Source organism: Chrysochloris asiatica, unplaced genomic scaffold, assembly GCF_000296735.1.
Source record: "Chrysochloris asiatica unplaced genomic scaffold, ChrAsi1.0 scaffold00003, whole genome shotgun sequence".
Lineage (NCBI taxonomy): Eukaryota > Metazoa > Chordata > Mammalia > Afrosoricida > Chrysochloridae > Chrysochloris > Chrysochloris asiatica.
The window spans coordinates 23470913-23493171 of NW_006408521.1; the positions used below are offsets into that span (position 1 = coordinate 23470913).

At 40.8% G+C, this 22259-nt stretch overlaps 1 protein-coding gene and 1 pseudogene across 1 annotated transcript in view; both read left to right on the plus strand.

Annotated features, from left to right (window-relative positions):
* PI4K2A (phosphatidylinositol 4-kinase type 2 alpha) overlaps nucleotides 1-20879 on the plus strand; it is a 40065-nt gene extending 19186 nt beyond the window's left edge. The window contains exons 3-9 of the mRNA XM_006831213.1: nucleotides 7755-7886; nucleotides 8224-8377; nucleotides 14900-14961; nucleotides 16367-16466; nucleotides 17298-17431; nucleotides 18041-18100; nucleotides 20368-20879. Coding sequence (XP_006831276.1) covers nucleotides 7755-7886; nucleotides 8224-8377; nucleotides 14900-14961; nucleotides 16367-16466; nucleotides 17298-17431; nucleotides 18041-18100; nucleotides 20368-20529 — 804 coding nt within the window. The 3' untranslated portion in view covers nucleotides 20530-20879. The remainder of the gene's footprint in view (nucleotides 1-7754; nucleotides 7887-8223; nucleotides 8378-14899; nucleotides 14962-16366; nucleotides 16467-17297; nucleotides 17432-18040; nucleotides 18101-20367) is intronic.
* On the plus strand, nucleotides 288-811 carry LOC102838113 (annotated as a pseudogene).
* Nucleotides 20880-22259: the final 1380 nt, after the last annotated feature.

A 22259-nucleotide genomic window follows, 5' to 3' on the forward strand; every position in this document is an offset into this window, starting at 1 on the left:
TCCTGGTTTGGTGCTGTGGGCTAATGCACTAGACCACAAGGTCTTTTTGAACTGGAAGATCGGTGGTTCAAATTCACCAGCCGCTCCTCAGAACCGACTCCAATGCACTGAATAACAACAACACCAACATGGGCAAAATACTGAAGAAGCAGAAAGCATCAAAATACGCTGATGAGGTTGGAGTAGGAGGCTCGCAAGACCGGAGACGTTGTAGATCGGGGACCCGGAGCAGCTTTGAGGTGGTAAATAATAGCTTTTCAAGTCTGCAAGAAAAACTGACCTCCAATAAAACCACATTGCAAAAAATGGGAGAGAAACAGAATGTAAAGAGTAAGAAAGTCAAAGAGGCAAACCCTGAAGAATTCGTAGTAGAAAAACTGCTGATTGCTCTGAGTGTAGGTGGCTTATTTCCTGCAGTGAGAAGGGATTTGCAGATGCTGATAATACTTAGGAGCCTGACGAAAATGTAGATTGTTTAGAATTAATTGTGGCATATCTTAATTTTCAAAACGCCAGTAAAGAAAAAGATGGTACAAAAAGGGAGTGATGTGAATCTGACAGTGAATCTGATGACAGCAAATCAAAGAACAAAAGAGATGATGCTGACAAACCAAGGGGCTTTGATCCTGAACGAATAATTGGTGCCACAGACAGCAGTGGAGAATTCATGTTCCTCATGAAATAGAAAGACTCAGATGTAGCAAACCTGGGGCTGGCAAAAAGAGGCAAACAGGAAATGCCCTCTAATTATAATTGTGTTTTATGAAGAGAAACTAACTGGCATTCTTGTCCAGAAGATGAAGCTCAATAATTGTTTACACTGCTTCATATATATATATAACTTGGGTCTTGGTTTTTTGATATATTATATTAGGGTGAAGAATAACTACATTCTAATGGAAATCAAGTTTGATATGGGCTGGGGTTTGTTTGTTTGGTTGCATCAATAGTACTAGTTACTTTGAACAAATGAATAAAAGCTTTCTGTAGTTGCTTCATTTATCAGAAAAGTACATTTGATACCATAGTATATTATTTAGTTTGTGTTAGAGAATAACTTTTCTAAATATTGGGAAATTTTACATGATCATTACTGAATCAGAATCATGTTTAACCTATAATATATGCCAAAGGACCACTCTAGATTTTTTTATTATTTTGTATGTGTGTGTAAACATAAACCACAAAAAACTTATTGTATTTTATTTTACATTGACCAAAACCAAAACTAATCTGTAAACAAAAGTGGCATTTCACAACCATGACTAATCTGTATTGTTTAAAGGAATGCTTTCATTCTGAGCAACTCAAGAAATAAATCATCTCAAGTAAAGTTAGAAAAAATTTGAAGCCATAATCTTTCAAACAGATCAGTGATCCAGTAAATCCTACCTGAAACATCTATATCAAAATCCGGAGTGATACAGTTATATAATTGAAACTTGTCATTTGCAAAATTCCCTGAATGGAAAAAATCTTATCATCACTATTAAAAAACCTTCCTACTAGGAAAGAAAACTGGACAAATATTGGTATGTTTAAATAAGACAATCAAGGCTTAGCTGAGTGGGCATTTTGATCCTTTTAGAGAGCCGTTCCTTTAGAAAAAGTTGATTCATGGAATGTCTAAAACCTTGCTGGTGAGAATCTACTAAGATAGATAAAGATGTTGTAATTAGGACCTGCTGGTGAACAAATTTGTAATCTAAACTATTGGCCTACATGGGTTTGTTTGTTTTTTCCCCCAACCCATTCCTCAGTCTTCTCAGTATTTGCTTAATGAATTGACAAAAACCAGGAAAAATAACTTTGTAGTAATCAGAATGTTAATCCAATTGTATATTGTTTACTGTATTGTAAATACTGGTGAACAGTGGTTAGTCGTTTTATATTCCTTTAAAAAAAAAAAAAAAGATGAATGGACTATACAGAGTCACTGTCCCAAAAAGAATTGGTCAGCGTTCAACCATTTCAAGAAGTACCGTATGATCAAGAACTGATGGTATTTGAAGAAAGAAGTCTAAGCTGCTATGAAGGTACTGTCAAAAACAAGGCTCCAGGAATTGATGGAATACCAATGGCAACATTTTAACAAACTGATAAGAACACTGGAGGGGCTCACTCATCTATGCCAAGAAATTTGGAAGACAATTACCTGGCCAGCCAATCAGAAGACATATTTGTTTGTGCCCAATTCCAAAGAAAGGTGACCCAACGGAATGCCAAATCACCAAACAATAGCATTAATATCACATGCAAATAAAATTTTGTTGAAGATAATTCAGAAACGGTTATAGCAGTACATCAACAGGAAACTGCCAAGAATTCAAGGCAGATTCAGAAGCTGACATGGACTCTTGTCTGAAATCAGAGAATAGCAGAAAGATGTTTTTCTGTTCATTGTTGACTATGCAAAGACATTTGATTGTGTGGATCATAACAAACTATGGATAACATTGTGAAGAATGGAAATTCCAGAATACTGAATTTTGTACACATGGAACCTGTACATAAATACAGGAGGCATTCATTTAAACTCAGCAAGAGGATACTGGTGGTGGTTGATGGTTGTGTGCCATTGAGCCAGTTCCAATTCATAGTGACCCTGTATAGGTCTTCTGAGGCTATAAATCCTTATGGGAGCAGAAAGCTTTCTGCAGCAGAGGGGCTGGTAGATTCGAACTGCTGACCTTTTGGTTAGCAGCCCAGCTCATAATCTACTACGCTACCAATAGGGTTGTATCCTTTCACCACACTTACTCAGTTTGTATGCTGAGCAAATAATCTGAAAAACTGGATTACTTGGATTACATGCCAAGAATAATCTGAGAAACTGGATTACATGCCAAGAATATGGCATCAGAATTGGACAAAGACTCATTAACAACCTGGGATGACATAACTTTGCTTGCTGAAAGCAGAGAGGACTTGGAGTACTTACTGATGAAGATCAAAGACTATTGAAAGCCTTTAGTATGATTTGCACCTCAATGAAAAGAAAAGAAAAATCATCACAACTGAACCAATAAGTAACATCATAATAAACAGAGAAAAGATTGAAGTTGTCAAAGATTTCATTTTGCTTGGATCCACCATCAACACTCATGGAAGCAGCATTCAAGAAATCAAATGATCTGTTGCATTAGGCAAATCTGTTGCCAAAGCCCTTTATAAAGTGTTTAGGAGGAAAGATGTTACTTTGAGAACTAAGGTGCGCCTGACCCAAGTCATGGTATTTTTAATCACCTTGTGTGCTTGTAAAGTTAGACAGTGAATAAAAATGACACTAGAAGAATGGATGCATTTGAATTATGATGTTGCAAAGAATATTAAAAGTACTCCTAGAAGAACAAACAAATCTGTCTTGGAAAATATCCAGCCAGAATACTTCTTGAAATGAGAATGGCGAGACTTCGTGTCTCATATTTTGGGTATGTTTTCAGGAAGAACCAATCCCTGGAGACGAACATCATGGTTGGTAAGTTAAGGGTCAGTGAAAAACAGAAAGACTCACACCAGCCTTTATACAAAGTTCAAAAAACCAGAAAACAAGTAACTGGCAAGGGTGTAGAGAGACTGGAATCCTCCTGTGCTGCTGGTGGGACTGTAAAATGGTTCATCCACTCTGCAAAAGGCTATGGGACATCCTCAGAAAGTTGGAAATAGAAATAACTTATGACCAAGCAATTCCTCTACTTGTTATATATCCACTAGAAATAAGAGCCAGGACACGAGTACATATATGCACACCGGTGCTCATAGGGGCACTATTCACAATAGCAAAAAGATGGAGATAGCCGAAGTGCCCATCAATGTAACAGTGGATAAACACACTTTGATACATACAGTGGAATACTGTGCAATGTTAAAGAATAACAGTGAACCTGTGAAATCCCTCATAACTTGGATGAATTTGGAGGACATTATGCTGAGTAAAATCAGTCAGTCACAAAAGAACAAATATTATATAAGAAGACCATTATTGTAAAAACTTAAGAAAACGTTTTCATACTAAAAGAAACATTCTTTGATGGTTACCAGGAGTTGGAGGGAAGGGAGAGTAATATACTGGCTAGAGGGTAGACACATACATGTTAGCTCAGGTTACAGAGAGGGCAATATAGAAGAAAGAATGATGAAGATAGGTGGAGTCACAGGGAGGTATGTATAGGCTATAGGGGATAGAGGTAAATATTGATTATACATAGCCTAGGGAACAGCAGTACTCTGTGTGCATAGCTACATGGATTGAGACATGGGCTGAATGTGTACAGAAGGGAGAGTATATATATACAAATATATATGTATATGGGTTGAATGCGTACAGAAGGGAGAGTATATATATACAAATATATATGTAGATATATGTTTATTTACACATCCCTCAAATATGTAAGCATTTGAAAGAGAATATTTGTACATAAGTATTTACCTTTCCTGTAAAAGGTTTTGAATGTGGTGGAGCATACAGTGGGCAAAATGATGAAAACTTCCTAGATGTTATCAGACATACTATGGCAGTGAGTTCCTGGGCCTGGGGGCTCAGGATCATAGTCTTAGGAATACCATGATCAGCTGGCATCCCATAATCCACAAAGACGATGTTTTATATCCTCCTTTGGTGAATAGCGTCTGGGATCTTGAAAGCTCATGAGCAGCCAGCCATCTAATGTGAAGCTATTGATCTCTCCATGTACGGAAGAAAGAAGGGTGATAAGAATTGAAGAGGGTTGGAATCAGTTAGTCCAGTGGACCAATGGAATATGTGAACATCAGTCTTCACGACTCTGAGCCTAGAACTAGACGGTGCCCTGCTATCACTACCACCTGCTCTGAAAGGGATCACAGTAGAGGGTCCCAGATAGAGTGGGCAAAAATGTGGAACAAACTCAAAATTTTTTAAAAAAGACTGGGTTTGCTGATCTGAAAGAGACGGGAGTAACTTGAGACTATGGCCTTTGACCACCCTTCAGGTCTGGAAAGGAACTCATCCTTGTCCAATTGCCAGCCAAGCAGTCGATGAATATATAGGGTGGGGGTGCAACAACCCTAGTATGATATGCTCGCCCTGGAATGGTCAATCATTCAGAATCAAAAAGGCAACATTTTCCTAAAGACAAATTGGAAAAGGATTGGGAAGGTGGGAGGAATGGAACAGGAAGCACAGAGAGGAAGTGGATCACTGTCATTGCATGGCGGGGATTGTAATCATTGAGATGAAACAGTGCATGATTTGTTGAGTGTAAAACTAATGATCTTGTCTCTAAACCTTCACTCAATTCACAATAAAAAGTTTAAAAGAGAAAGACCCTCAGTGAGATGGATTTGACATAACAATTGTGAGGCTGGCACAGGAGCAGGCAGGGTTCCGTTTTGTTGTGCACATGGTCACTACTATGAGATGGACCCAGCTGGATGACACCTAACAACAACAGCAACAGCTGTCTTTGCTCTGCTTGTGAGGTTCCAGGTAGTTACAAAAAATGATCAAAAGGAAATCTAGTGGGGAAAAAAGTGGTTTATTGCTTTCATTAGTTTACAAAAGCCAAGGTTTTCTCTGGAAACTGGCAGGGTTGCCTTAGAAAAACCTTTTCTTTCATCATGACGGCAGTTTCCTGATTTGTAATATGGCAGTGCCTACTACCATACTTTGCACATCCATTGTAGGGCTCTGATAACGCTAGGTGGATGGATAAAATTGTTTTGAGCTTTCTGCAAGGCTTAGGAAAAGGAAAAATTATAAATTTGATCTTAGGTATTTATATGGTAAAATCCATACTTTGCTAGCTTGAAAGACGCTTGTAATTCATCCATTGATTCATGAAACATTTTATGAGCATGTGTCAGACATTATACTAGGTGTTGAGGATGCTGATGTGAAAAAGATGTTTCCTGCGTAAATTTCATTAGTCTTACAGGAGAAGTTAGACATACAAATAGACAAATACAAGACAACATGGTAAGTGTGTGATAATGGATATATATATATACAGATTACAATAATACCACTACACTTTGACAGTCAAGTGTAATCCAAGCCCAAACCTATTGCCAGTGAGTCAATTCTGACTCATTTGTTGTTGGTGTTAAGTGCCATTGAGTTGGTACTGACTCAGAAGGACCCTGTGCACAACAGAACAAAACACTGTCTGGTCCTGAGCCAACCTTACAATTGTTTCTACTCTTGAGCCCATTGACAATATTCTGGTGCTTTTCATCATGTTTCAGAACTCAATATTCTGGTGTTATCTGACAGGGTTCCACTGCTGCTCATAAGGTTTTTACTGACTATGCACAAGTAGTCTGTCTCTCCTTCTAACTAGCCTGTCTTTGTCTGGAAGCTCAGCTGAAACCTGTCCACCATGGGTGACCCTGCTGGTATTTAAAATACTGGTGGCATAGCTTCCAGCATCCCAGCAACACGCAGGCCACCACAGTACAACAGACTGATGGACGAGTGGTGGTTCTGACTCACAGTGACCCTATATAGGGTTTCTGAGACTGTAAATCTTTATGGAAGCAGACAGCATTTTTCTCCTGTGGGGCAGCTGGTGTGTGTTTGAACCACCAACCTTGAGGTTAGCAGCCCAACCAGGATTCCTTTTAAGTAGAGTGTTGCTGTTAAGTGCTGTTGAGTCAGTTCCAACTCATACCTACTCGGTGTATAGGGTTTCCAAGGAGCAGCTGGTGGGTTTGAATTGCTGACTTTGTGGCTCTAATCAACCTGTGGACCAGTGCTTATCCTACAGTGCCACATCATCAGTATAATCTGATGGCTAATTTAAAAAAAAAGGTCTGCATACAAATAGTGCAGAACTAGGAAGACATAGGAAAGTAAACAAAATGAATTCAGCTTTCCTTTCATCCCTGTTTGCCAGCCTACCCAGTTGCCTTCCTTAGAGAAAGCTATTATTACTAGTTGCTATGTAATACTCCAGATATAATCAGAGTATAAATATGCATATATAGAGTAATACGTGAAAAATTAAAACCAGTTTTCATTTCTATTTATTTTTTTTAATGAGTATTGACATATAGTAAAAAATTTTCAAAAGTAAATTCAAAGATGTAGAATAAATTACAATCTGTTTTGATTTGTTATTTTAAATGATATGATTTTGGTGGAAGGCCTACAGAGCATTTTAGGTTCCTGTTCAACAGTTTTATAAGTTGTTCAGTGACACTGGTTACATTCTTCACAGTGTGTGAGTGTTCTCAGTATTTCTGGTCTGTTATCAACCACACAGCCTATTTTTATGTATTAGGCAGGTTGTATTTTCATGGGCAGGAACTGGACCTCACTTCCTAAGCCAAGCAGGTAGCTGTATTCAGGCATTCACTGTGGCTGCTGGAATAGCCCCTGAGTCTCAGTGGTTTTCACTTTAAGAGCTTGTTTCTTGCTTATGCCACAGACCCAGGAGTTCTCCAAGGGATTGAGGCCCCTCCCACAGTGTAGCTCTGCCATCACGGTCCATCATTTCTGGCTGCACAGATTGGAAAATATGAACTAAGTAAGGGTTATTATAGAGGGGGGTTGGGGGACCAGGTCTGGAAATAGTAAAAACAGCACTTCATCAAATTCCATTTTCCATAACTGGTCACAGAGCCAATCCTAGCTCCTAGGAAGGTTGAGCATGCATTCTTTTTGTGTATGCTCTGGAAGAGGAACAGGATTGGTGAGCTATTCTCTGCCCTCGTGGTCTGATTCCTTACACTGGATTCTAACCTGGATATCTCTTCTCTCTCCACTGTAGGTAGTATACCTGGCCAGTGACACCTTCAACTATAGTGCCATTGATCGAGTGAAGTCCAGGGGCAAGAGACTTGCACTAGAGAAAGTGCCAAAAGTTGGGCAGCGGTTTAACCGCATTGGTCTACCACCAAAGGTATGGACTGAGGTTCTGAACCTGTGTGGCTTGTCGCAGGTGAGATGTAATACTTTCTAGTGGCATAGTCATCCAAATGATAGAGCGGAGTGCCTGCAGACTCAGACTCACGAATGACACGTGAAGGATCTGAGGTCTGGGGACTAGTTCTTTTTACTCCACTTTACTCCTCTGAGCCACTGGGATGGCTTCTTGGGTTTATGTGGGCAGATCATTATTACACCCTGTTCTCTGAGTCTACTCCACAGGGTCTTCCTTAGGGGGTACCGGACTGATTCCTGCGGCCTTTGGACTTGGGCTGTTGGGAAATACCTTTGTTCCTGACTCTTGGTTACAGGTCGGTTCATTCCAGCTCTTTGTTGAAGGCTACAAAGACGCAGACTACTGGCTGCGTCGCTTTGAAGCAGAACCGCTCCCTGAGAACACTAACCGGCAACTTCTGCTGCAGTTTGAGCGGTTGGTGGTGCTGGATTACATCATCCGCAACACTGGTGAGCAGCTGTGGGTGGTGGTCCCACAACCCATGCCAGACTCTGGAGGCACAGGGGAGGGAGGGGCTTGGGAGTCAGAGTGTCTCTATCAGGGTGAGAGAGAGTCTTTTAAGTCAGAATGATCATGCACATTTGTGGATGGACTTGGAAAGTACTTCCCACCCCAGGCTTTGTCCAGACAGGTCACATGTTGTAATCAGAGGGGGTGAGGTCCGAGCAAGTGTTGACGTTTATCTTACCTTCTTTCCTGCTCCCAGACAGAAGACACTTGGCTCTTCCAAGCTCTGTAAAGAGTGCTCTTAACCTTGATCCCCAGTCTTTTGTGTAGTATCAGTATCCTGTCTTTTTCTCACTTCTTGAAGTAGATGCTTAGCTCACTGATTTTAGTTTTTCTCCTTTTCTAATATATGCATCTTAAGACTTAAATTACATTTTAAGCATAGCTTAAATGCATCCTACAGACTTTTTTTTTCATTGTGATCAGTTTAGAATATTTTCTAATTTCCTTTGTGGTTGCTTCTTTGACTCATAAAAACCCAGCTCACTGCTACTGAGTTGGTTCCAACTTGGGGTGACCCATAGGCTTCTTAAAAGAAGATTTAACTGTTTATCATAGAAAGTTTTAAACGTATAAAAAAATAGAGTGGTGTAACAGATCCCTATATACCTGTTACCAGCTTAAGCATTTAGTATGTAAGGCCCTCTCACCACTGCCTCCATTTCCTGCTGAGTTTTTATAAAGCCAACCCCAGACATCATATCAGCATGTCCTTGAATGCTTCCATATGTTCTCTAAGTGTTAAAGACTCACTTTTCAGTATTACCACCATATAATGTGGTACTGTAGGATAAGCACTGGATTGGTAACAGCAGGGTTGGTGGTTCAAACCCACTGGCCACTCCTTAGAAACCCTATACATGGTCGCTATGAGTTGGAAGCAACTCGATGACAGTTACCAGCAATGAACTATCAGTGTTCAGATTTCCCCAACTGACTGAGAAGTGTTAAATGTAGCTGATTTGTTCAAAGAATGATCCAAGCAATGATCCAGCAGTGATCCAAACAAGGTCATCTGGTAATATGCTGAAGTGTCTTCATTTTTTAAAGTTCCACCTTAATTTTTATCCCTTTTGCCTTTCATTTGTTGCAAGAACGGGATTATTTGCCATGTAGAATTTCCACATCCTAGATTTGGGTTATTTACATCCCTTTGGTATGGTTAAGTGCCTTAAAGTGGATTCTGACTCACAGCGACCCTTTATAGGATTTCTGAGCAGTGCCTGGTAGGTTTGAACTGCCCACCTTAAGGTTCAAGCCAGCCTTGTTGGTCTAGTGCTTTTCCTACGGCATGTGGTGTAATAGGCCCTTCATCCCTTGTTTCTTGTAAGTGGATAGTTAGTTCTAAAGGCGTGTCAGATTTGGGTTTCTATGTTTATTTTGACATAATTTCACAGTACTAGAAACATTGAAAGATAATATAAAGAATTCCTATGTAGTCTTCATTCAGGTTCTCTAAAAGTTAACATTGTACCACATTTGCTCTGTCGTCTTATATTAGAGTACTGTGTATATGCATATATACATACGTATACCCACTCCTAACTTACTGGCTCGGTTAGATTTCAAAGACCAGATCATTATGCAAAAATTGGCATTGTGTGAAACTTAGGATAGCCTAAGTTAGCCTTGCTATACTGCCCTTTATATTGGATGTTAGCCCCACCCTCGAGGCAATTCCTTTGTCAACTTGATTGGCTGCCCATTGTGATCACAAAATGGAGGATGACTACATTATTACATAGCTGCCGGATGACATCGTTACATAGCTGCCAAACCACTGAGAATCATAGTCCAGTCAAGCTGATACACAACTTTAACCATCGTAGCCAGTGTTACTCTTACCTTGCAGCTCAGCATTGTTTACTGGCTGATAAATATATCATTAACGTGCAAAAGAGTAGCTATTTTTTACTGTTGTCCTAAATGTGAAATGCTGGATATTGAGATAGTCAACAAGTGATGAGTGGTGTGTGTACATTGAGTATACACTCACACACACATGTCTGCATGTACATGTGTGTGTGTGCATACATGCATTTATTTGTAACAATTTGAGAATAAGTTGCAGCAATGCTGTTTCTTTAAACATAAATATTTCAGTTTATGTATTTCTTAAAAACAATGATATAGTTTATAAAACTCAGGAAATTAACAGTGATACAGTGCTATTATTTAGCTAACCTATAAACCACATTCAAATTTTGCCAATTTCCCTCATTCTTATAGCAAAAGAAAAGTCAGGATTACATGTTAAATTCAGTTTATGCCCTCCCCCCCTTTTTTTTTTTTTAATCTGAAACAATTCTTGTCTTTCTTGGTCTTGAATGACGTTGACATTTTTAAAGAGTACAAGTCGGTCATTTAAAAAATTTCTCTCAAATTTGAGTTGTCTGATGTTTCCTTATTAAATTTTGGTCATGCTGGTTTTGGCATGAATTCCATGAAAGTGATATTTTATTCTCTGTGTATCATGTCAAGAGACACATAATGTCCCATTCCTGTTAATGTTAACTTTGGTTAACGTGGTATCTGTTAGATTTTCTCTACTGTAAAGGTACTGCTTGTTCCTCTGTGGGGAAGACACTTTGAGACTATGTAAATATCCTGTTATTCAAACTTTTTTTCTATCATTGTTGGCCATCTGTTGATGATTCCTGCTGAATCAATTACTACTGTGATGAGTACCAAATGGTGATTTCTGATTCTGTCTTTTCTTCTATATTTACTAGTTGATGTTCTATTGTAAGGAAGGACTTTCTTTTCTCCCCCTTTTATTGATTTATATAAGTACGGACTCATAGATTCTTATTTTATTTAATAAGAATAATTACTTAACTCATTATTTATTTTGGTGCTCAAATTGTTCCAGATCTTGCCAGTGAAAACCCTTTTAATCTTTAATCCTATGTCATTTTGGCATGTCCTCATCATTCTCTGAACACTTTCTTACTTTCTGACATAAAATATTTCAGGTTTCCTGTGTAATTTTCTAGTCCCATCCCTGGAATTGACCATTTCTCCAGAGAACACTTGTTTCTTCTTATTGAGCAATGGTGTTTAGAAGCCAGGGCCAGGTGTTAGGGGTGCTCATTGTTAATGGGGTATCATTACTACTAGGATATATGCAGGTAAGTAAAAAATTATCTACATCTGGCTGTAGAGTTTATTTTAATTAACTTTCAGAAAAGACAGATGCATCATTTTTGACATAGTCTCCATGCTTTTCAATACACTTTGTCCATCTGTCAACAAGCCTTTGTATTTCCTTATTAAAAACTGTTTTAGGCTGAGCTGTGAGCCATGAATGCACTGCTTTCTTCATCAGAGGTGAATCTTCATCCTCAAAGGCCTGTTTTCAGGGGACCAAACAGGTGATAGTCTGATGGAACAAGATGAGGACTATCAGGTGGATGCTTTTACACCACAAAACAAAGTTTTTTTGGAGTGTCAACAGTGTGGGCAGAGGTTCCTGGATGTGCATTTTCATGCAAGATCACAGTGCCCCTTGATAACAATCTTCTGAGTTTAATCTCAAGTTCAGGCTTCAGCTCTTCAGTGAGCATCTCACTATAACCAGCTCGGTTGATAGTGAACCTTTTTTCTGATAATGTTCCAATACTGGCTCTTGAGAATCCCAGAAAACTGTAAGTATCAATTTTCCAACTGATGGTTGACTCTTAAACTTTTTCTTGGTCAGTGATTCAGGATGTTTCCCATTTCATACTCTGTCATTTACTCTTAGGCTTGTCACCAGTAACAATTTTTTAAAGAAAAATTGTTAAAGACTGGCCCTTAGAGTACCAGTCCAAATTTTATTTGCCGATGTCCAAATGCTCCTGTTGATGCTCTTCTGCGAGTTGTTTTGATCCCCATTTTGCACAAACTTTTCGAAACCCAGTCTGCTATGGATTATTTTATAGGCAGAGCCCTGGCTGATTTGCCACATAATCCACTGCCACTCATCTGTTTCACAGAATCATGGACGTGAATGGGCATTTTAATATAACCGACGTGTAGATAATTTTTGACTCACACTCGTATATGTACATATATACATGTACATATACACATATATACTTATTTACATACAAACATATATGAGGGGGCTTCAAAAGTTCATGTTAAAATGTGATGAAAAGATAATAGAATTTTTCAATGAACTTCTGGAAGCTCCCTCCTATATATGCAACTCTACAAAATAGTGTCATTATTATTTCTGTTATTAATAAACTTTTATTGTGGAGATTTTGAAACATACACAAATAAGCAGAATAATGAGCCCTCACTGTCAGTGGCCAGTCCTACCTCATTCACACTCCTTTTACTTGTCTGACTTGAGTTATTTTCATGCAAGTCTTACATACGATATAATTTTATTTGCAATTATTTCTTTGTGTTGTTGTTGTTAAGTGCCCTTGAGTCAGTTTGTAACCCATAGTGACCCTGTATAGGGTTTCCGTTTTGTATCTCTAAAAGATAAAGGACTCTTTAATGTAAAAAAGCCATCAGTATACTACTATCACAAGGCGCTCTGGTAGCGTAATGGTTATGAATTGGGCTGCTAATCTCACGGGAGAAAGATGAGGCTTTCTGCTTCCGTAAAGATTTACTGCCTTGGAAACCACGTACAGGGTCGCAATGAGTCAGAACCGACTCCACGGTACATAACAACAACATACTACTACTATCACACCTTAACACAATTCACAATATGTTTATCTACTTTATTCAAAAAGTCCTTTTTGCATCTCCACCCTGCCACTTAAGATCCTTTCCCTTTGACTGGAGAATATTTTAGCACTGGCCTGCTGGTGAATTATCTGTGTATCTGAAAATGTCTTTATTTTGGAAGAATATTTTTGTTGGGTATAGAATTCAGGGTAGACAATGATTTTATTTCAGCAGTGTGGTGGTGGGGTAGGGGTAGGGGGTAAAGCTGTCCCTTGTCTTCCTGCTTCTATGGTTTCTACTGAGAAGTCAGTTTTCATTGTATTGTTGCTGCTCTGGAAGTAATGTGGCTCTCACTTTCTTCCTCACTTTAAAATGTTTGATTTTCAACAGTTTTGCTATGCTCTGCCATGCCTAGGTATAGTTTTCTTTGTATTTATTTTATGAGAGATTAACAGGTTCCTCCTCTGCCTTTGAGGCCCAGCCTTAAGTGAATGGCTCATTCCTCAGCCCTCCAAATTCCTGTGCGACATTATATGCACCATGTATTACCATACACACACATAGGCTATATACATATATATCTAACATATTACATGTAGCTGGAGTCTCAGGAAAGGAGAATAAAGTGAAGTAGAATTAATATTTAAAAATAACAGCTGAGACTTTTCCAAAATGGACAAATATAGCTTGTAATCATTTGTCCATTTAGGAAAATTCTCAGAAGTTACTTCTTTAAATATTGATTGTACTCCATTTAATTCTTCTCCATTTTCTCTTTTCCTGAGATGCTAGCTACATGTATGTTAGATATACATGTATTTATATATCCTTTTTCCCCTGCTGTGTGCTTCATTCTACTATCTTTTTCTGGTTTGTCTTCCAAAGCACTCTTTCTCTAATGTGATTTACAATTAAACTCATCTACTCAGTTCTTAATTTTGATTATAGAATTTTTAGTTCTAGAATTCCTACTTGATTCTTTTTTTATAGACTACTGTTTTCTGCTGATGCTCTTAATCTTGCCTTTTATCTTCTTGAATGTTTTGAAATTTGTATCAGGTGTTTTTCTTCTTTGTTTTTTATTTATATGTCATTATGTCTCTTTCTGTGCCTGGTTATTTTTGATTGTTAGGTATTATATATCAAAGATTGTAGAAATATTTGGAGGCTAGAATACTGATCTAAATCCTGTCTGGAGAGAGATTTGTGTTTATCCAGCAGCTAGGAACCCCAGCAATCTAGGATCACTTTAGTGTAGCTTCAGGTATTGAGGAGAAGCTGGATTTACTTTCAGGGTATAGCCCTTTAGGTACTGGATTGAGAGTTTTGTCTCTGTAGCTCTGTTAGAATACTGTTTTACCTCTCAGTCTCCACGTCTTTTCAAATAACAGGTACTCAAGAACCCATAAATACTGGCCTCCCTTTCTTGGCTTCTTTTCCAAATCCTGTCACTATAGTTTTCATGGCTTTGTTAATAATTGTTCTCAATAGAAGTTCGAGTCCATCCAATGTTGGGAAAGTTGAGGGGAGTATTTTTTTTCTTGATAAAAGAAAATGAAGGCTAAGGGGGCTGCGGGGTGGAGATTATTCTGCACCCATGGAATGACGCCAAGTGTATGATTTGTTCATGTGAAACTGCTGGTCTGCTCTGTGAGTCTTCCCTCAATTCACAATCAAAAGTGAAAAAAAAAAGGGTTAGTGGTCCAGGCATCCAAAAGATCTAGTCTATCGTTACTAGATGTGTAAGTAGTTACCCCAGTTTTCTCTGCTAACTTTGCTTCTGTCCACAGATCGAGGCAATGACAACTGGCTGATTAAGTACGACTGTCCAATGGATAGTTCTAGCTCTCGGGTAAGCGGCTGACCTGCTATCTTGAAGGATGTGGAAGGGTGTCTGCATGATATGGAAGCACAGAAACCATGTGAGACTTCTGAAGTCACACAGAAGAATCAGAATGCCACATGTGTTTAAAATTGACAGAAAAGTTAATATTTGCCATTGCCTTTATTGATTTTTTTTAGTCAGCTTAGTTTTTTTAGAGCCGTTTTAGATTTACAGTAAAATTGTATAAGAAGTGTAGCAAAAAAGTAAACTTTTTGACCATGGAACACTTTTATCACAAGAGGCCACAATTCCACAGAACAGTTGTTTAGGAAAAGCTGCCACTGGCTGTACTCTCTTGTTCCTTGATCCTTTACCACACTTCTCCATCCCTCCTCAGTCTATGTGGCTTTTAAATGAGTGGGACGGCTTCCTGGAGAAGAACTTAGGAGGTTTTTATTCCTCATAAGGCTTTTTGCCTCCTTTTCTAATAAAAGGAGACTTCTAGAAGTTCGTGGAAAAATAGAATGAAAAGATCATTTTCCCATGTACTTTTTGTAGCCCTCTCTTACACGTAGCCCCAGCTGTTACAGTTCCAGTGACACTGCTGTGAGTAAATTGGTTCTGCTGTGTGTGAGGCAAATACATCATTCTCTTTTTTAAGTTATCATTATTATGGTATATTATGATCAGTATCTTTCTGAATCTAATCTTTATTTGCCTTTGGGGGTTGATAAGAATGATACCCTCAGCAAATTGCAAGCTGCAACAATGTAGTCCATATTATTAACAATATAATATAAAAAAAAAAATTAAGTGCGGGTTCACTGTAGCTGAAATATGTCATAAGTCAGGGACTCCCTGTAGTGGTTCTTGAATTCCTGGGGGATTCTGATGGGAGTGTCCTGGAAGCACAGTCCTTAGTCCTTTGATGGCGTCGCTGAACATGAAGGACTGAGTCAGGGAGAGTCCCTGGTTTGGGATGTCGCATGTGTCCTGCCCTACTCTGTTTGCATTCAGCCCTATGCCTCTCCTTTCTGTAGCACCAAAGCAGGGAGGCCTCCCTGTGTGGGAGCAACTCAGTGCTGTTTTCCAAAGTGGTCATCTCACTGAAGAGGTCCACACAAGCAGCATTGATTGTTCTTCTTTTCGTACTCTCAGGATTCTCAGTGCTTTTCCTTAGACATTCTGGTTAGCTCTTGTCATTGCCTTTCCTATCAAGGGCAGTGGCAACTCCTACAGAAGTGTCACCTTTTCCTAAGGTGAGAAAAGGACTCTGAGAACCCTGAACAAGTCAAGTTAGAGATGTGCTCAGTTCCATCCGCAGTGTGGAAGCCAGTGCAGACGGTTGCTCAACATACATTGAATAAGGAGCGTGTGTGAGGGTCTTGAGCTGGGATGGGGATCTCTTCATAGCTAGTCCTTTGCTTTTCAGGACACAGACTGGGTGGTGGTAAAGGAGCCTGTTATCAAGGTGGCGGCCATAGACAATGGGCTGGCTTTCCCACTGAAGCACCCCGACTCCTGGAGGGCATGTAAGTCTCCAGACCACTGTGGTCAGGCTCTTTTCTGGCTCAGTCTCACTTTCCTCATCTGTGCAGTGGAGATAATAGGACCTGCTAGGGTTGTTAGTACAGGTAATGCACTTTAACTTAGAGTCCTGGGGTGGTGCTGTAGGCTAAGCATTGGACCACAGGTCAGTTTGAACTGCAAGGTGGGTGTTTCAAACCCACCAGCCACTCTCAGAAACCCTGTACAGGGCTGCTATGATGCGTAACCAACTCAAAGGCACACAGCAGTGCACTTTAACACAATGACTAGTGCATAGCAACTACTCCATAGTGTAAGAAATTTATATTGTTCTCATTAGAAGCATAAAGTTGTATTTGTCACCTCCATCTTCCATTCTCATTCTTTCAGAAGACTGGCTCATTACAGTGTCCCCTCTGAGGCTGTAAATAGAGGCTGCTGTCAGTGGCTCTTGTTAACATACTGGAAGCCTCTCTACCCCTGTAAAACTAGGGAACTTTGGGGAGGGAGAGAAGCACAAGCAGGGGTCACAGCCTCTGTCTCCTCAGAAGGACATCTCCATGCCTCATTGGTACGAATTGCTTCTACAGAGGCTGGGGTTTGGAAGGACATGTACTGTCTGGGAAAAGAGCACCAGCTCTGGGATTGGGCACACCTGAGTTTAAATCCTAGCTCGCCACTTACTAGTTTAGTATACCTTTAGAGTTAACAACCCTTGTAAGCTTTCTTTCCTGTTGTACCTGGAGGGGTTCTGCCTTGCAGTGTCAATTGCCAGATGACACAGATGGGCAAGGACTTTTAACACCAACTTTGCTTTTGAATCTTCCTCTTTTCAGATCCTTTTTACTGGGCCTGGTTACCCCAGGCAAAAATCCCATTCTCTCAGGAGATCAAAGAGCTGATTCTTCCAAAGATTTCAGACATTAACTTCCTCAAGGACTTGGAGGAGGACCTATATGAACTCTTCAAGGTTAGCCCTGGGAACCTCAGCCTTATTACCATATAAAAGCAGGAATTCATAATGGTGTTTCTCATGGGTCCTGATCCAAGCTGACAGGCAATGGCTAATACCCTTCTGACTTGAGTTAGTCAGCGAAGAGCAAGATTCACATGTCAATATGTGGACAGCAGGACCTAGCTTGGATTGTTTGGAAAGAAATGAAGAGCTATAATAGATTGCACTGGTGTGTATCCTGGACTTCATGTGGCTGCCATGTATTTGCAGAGCTCTCATTTTCAATTGGACTCCTGGTGTGGCGCTGTAGGATCAGCACTGGACTGTGGACCACAAGGTCAGCAGTTCAAGCCCACCAGCTGCTCCTTGGAAACCCTATGTAAGATCACTGTGAGTCTGAACCAACTCAATGGCACTTAACAGCAACATTGTCAATTGGAGCACTAGGAGCCTAGAGTTCTGTAAAGCTAAGAATTTACTTTATTTTCTCATCTGTGACACAGAGAGCTTGGGATGGTAGCTAACTTCTCCAAATCTTTTTTTTTTTAATTGCAAGGTTTCTAATTGGGGGAGAAAATGGGCTCCTCTGAAGGATTCATGAAGGTTTCATCTCTTCTTTTGCAGAAAGATCCTGGTTTCGACAGAGGCCAGTTCCATAAGCAGATTGCTGTCATGCGAGGACAGGTAAGCCTGGGACACCCTCCCGGTGTCTTCTTTGGGGTCTCTTTGGAGAGTATGTGCTTATGTTGAACAAGTGTGTAAAGCTTGTGTGATTTTGTTTTAACTTTTTATTGTGAATTGAGAGGTTTACAGAGCAGATCAGTTTCATACACATTTTGTTTCATCTCATTGATTAATCCCACTTTTTCCTTGTGTTTCCTGTCTCCATTTCTCCTTCGTTCCTAACCCCTCTGAAGTTTGTTCTTAGGTAAATGCTGCCCTTTTTATCTCAACTGGTTGTTTATCCTAAGGTGTGCATTCCTGCTAGTGGTAGTATTCCCCTTGTTTGGCTGAAAATTAAGCCACAGGGGAAAAGTTCAGTTCCATACCTGAAGAGGAGGAGACTGAAGGCCACTGTCTCTGGGGTTCCACCAAGTCTCTATTTGACCAGTAAATCCAGTCTCTTTGGTGTTTTGTTTCATACTTTCTCCCCAGGACCTTGTAATGTGATCCCTCTCAGAACAGTTTGTAGTGGTACCATCTAGTTCTTCTGGTAGCAGGGTTGTGGAGGCTGATGGTTTTGTGGTCCGTTAATCCCCTGAACTAATTGTTTTCATAAATTTTCAGTTTTCTTCACTCTTCTTTCCTCCAGACAGAGAGAGACTCACATTGCACCTTAGATAGCCGTTAATGAGCTCATAAGACCTCAGTCTAAAGCTCGCTTTGGAGCTGCTTTTAGTGTATGTTAGAGACATTTGTGACTCTGCCAATCTCTCCTGTCTTCCAGGTCATCCACTGCTTTGTGATGCATTTAATATGTGCTCATCTCTGTGCCAATGGGTTCTGGAGTCAGATCATTTCTCCACTTAACAAGCTATGTGGTCTTGGGCAGGATAGTAAGCATTAGCTAAGTTGGCTGGAGGATTAAATGAGATGGTGCTTATCAACAGTTTAGTATGACAGTCAGACATTGGCTTTGACTCTGACTTCTGTCGTTACAATCCTACTCATATGATTACTGCTCTTTCTACTTGCCCTCCAAAGGGAGCAAAGGGAATTTAGTACAGTTACTGTTCTAATCTATGGAGTCCTGTGGTGTGGTGCTGTAGGGTAAACACTGGACCGCAAGGCCAATTTGGACCACAAGGTCAGTGGTTCAAACTCACCAGCCGCTCCTTGGAAACCCTATATAGGGTTAATGTGAGTTAAAACTGATTTGATGTCACTTAACAACAGCAATTTTAAACTATAGTCACATTGTAGTATCAGTTTTTTATTTCCTTTTTTTTTAAAAATGTTTTATTGTGAATTATGTGATAGTTTACATAGGAGAACATTAGTTTTACATTCATTCTATCGTATATCATTTCATTGCCATGGTTACAGTCTCCTCCATGCATCATCAACCAACCAAAGGGTATATACTATAAACCTGCACCCTGGTCGTCAGCACACAGCCCCTGTCCCTCTCTGGATCTAAAGTCCCCAGCTGCTCCATCTCTTCATGTCATTGTCTCTACCTCCATCTCTGGCGTCACTGCTTCTCTGGGTAGGGTCCTGCTCTCCGCTCTTCTCCATTGATGGTCCTAGGGACCTCCGCTCCTAGACTGAAAAGTTAATCACTTCCCTTCTTACTATAAAATGTCTACCTTTACATTTCCAACCCTCACAATCAGTCCTGATATCAATTATTCACTATTGTATCACAAGAGACCTATCTGCATTTCCTAGTTCTTACACATTTTAATTGCTTGTTTCTTAGTCTTTAAATTATCAACTACTCCTCTACTTATGGGAACATTGATGCCATTTTCACGATAATAAACAGCCCTGTGTTATATTTTCTGAAACATGTTTTCATATCTATAATTATATCCCCAGTCCATATAAATGGAATTGCTGAATCAAAGGGTCTGTTCAATTTTAAGTCTTTGATTATTATTTTAACTTGTCTTTTTCAGACTATCACAAGTGAAAGTCTCATAACAGTGCCTAATTTTTTAGCTGCACCCAACACCCCATACTCATCCTCATCTGTATCTTTACTAACTGGAAAGGCAAAAAGTAGGTCTTGTATTTCATTTGTAGTTTTTAAATGACTAGGGAGGTTTCCGTTTTCCTAATTGCCTTTCTGTATACTTTGCTAGACTGTTGGTGTGGTTTACCTGATTTGCCATCATCCTTGTGTGTTTCTGTGCTTAGTGACTTGTAGGAACTCCAGCTGCCAGCTTCTTTTCAGATGCAGATCTGGAAGCCATGGACTGTCCCTTACTCTTATTTCCCCACTGCAGATCTTAAATCTGGCCCAGGCGCTGAAAGACAACAAGAGTCCCCTGCACCTCGTCCAGATGCCACCTGTGATTGTGGAGACGGCCCGTTCCCATCAGCGGTCTGCTACTGAATCTTACACACAGAGTTTTCAAAGTCGGAAGCCCTTCTTCTCATGGTGGTAGCCCTGGAGGCTGAAGAGGAGCTTGTGTCTGAGACTTGGACTGGGAGGAAAGCCTGGGGAACAGGTTGCCGGAAAAGCTGGAGAAGCTGGTGTTGACCAGTGCCCTTCAGAGCCCTCCTCTGCTCACCACCCCTCAGGGCTTTCCCAGACACAGGGAGAAGCACAACCCTAGGGAACGTGGGGGCACCCCAGCCCTTCTGAGTGCTGGGGTTAGCTGGAGTTCCCTGCGAGGAGGCCAGATGCCTGGGAAAAGGAGCGTCTCCCTTCCGCATCTCCTGGTGATGGGCTGGGAAACCCTCCCTCGCTTCCCGCTCACCTGCAATTGCTCATTATTGGTTATATTCTGCATCAGAAAACAGCAAAAACAAAACTTTCAATGCTTGTAGCAAAACCCAGGCAGAACCCAAGAACCTGTGGTGTCAGAAACTTCCAGTCCAGATCCACGATTGCATGGACCCAGACATTCCTCCTGTGAACCCAGGCATAGTGCTGGGTCAGACCGAAGCCATACCTTTTCCTTTGGGTTTTTGTTGAGTGTTCTTCCCCTTCTCTCAGCACTGCAGTAAGCCACCTAGAAGCCTCCAGACACGGTTCTCATAGTGGGAGACATTTGCTCTAGACCTCCCATCAGTTCTACAGATGCACTCATGGACCCTCCTTGCTGGGGACCCAGCCTCGCTAAGCCTAGGCCTGTAGCTTACCCATCCCTCAAGCAAAGGAGGATCGGGCTAGTCCTGTCATGTATATTTCATAGGAAGACTCCCCAGCCTGTCAAAGTGAGCCACTTGATCTGAGTGTATGCTAGGAGCTGTGATTGGTTGATGGTGGACCTGCTCCCCGCTTTGTTCCGAGTCCTTGGCCTTAGTTGATAAACTCTTTAGGCTTCTAATTGGTTCCTATCATTTTAAACTTTTTTTTTTTCTTTTCTTTCAGCTCTTAGATGTTCAATTTTGAGTTCTAAGGTGGATCTTGGCGCAAAAGAGGACAGGATATTAGATTCTTGGACTCTCTACCATTGTTGCTTGATGGAAGTGCTGCCGCTTATATTCTGCCTCCTAATTGGCAGCTGCCCTTTGCTCTGATGTCTTTGTCTCCAGCCAGTTTCTCCATGGCTTCTTAAGAAGGTCAGGGCCCCAAAGGAAAGTGGCCTTCAAACTGTCCCCCAGCCCAGCTCAGTGTACATCTTGCTTCCACGAGTCTCTTCCCCTAGCTGTCCCCTTGCCAGATGTCCAAGTCCCTTTCTACACCAAAGTGAAGAACAGCCTCAGGAGGGATTTTAAAAGGTGCCATCTATGGCTGAGGGACAGCTGTGCTCATGCCCTTTGCTACTGGATGCTTCGCAGCTCTGGCACCCTGCGATTGGTCAATCAGCCTTGGAAAGAAACTATCTTGAAGGTTTGAAAAAACACCAAAGAGAGGGAGCTAGGACCACAGCTGTGTACCCTCTGTTTGCCAGGACCCAGGAGGCAGAGCTAAGAGGTGGAGGGAGCCCTCTTCAGCTGGTCCCCTTCCATCCAGGTCCAGGAGTGTAAGAGCTGGAAATGCATGCCCTGGGGGGGCGGGGGAGGACTAGATCCCCCACCCACCCCAGGCCTGGCAATCTGACAATCCCATGCAGCCCATTTAGACTATTCTGTGAGCAGTTTGGGAGAACTGCAGTGTGCCGCTTTGCACAGGCAGCCTTACCCAAACATGGAGGTGGTCACACTCTCTGCCTGGAGCTCAGGCAAG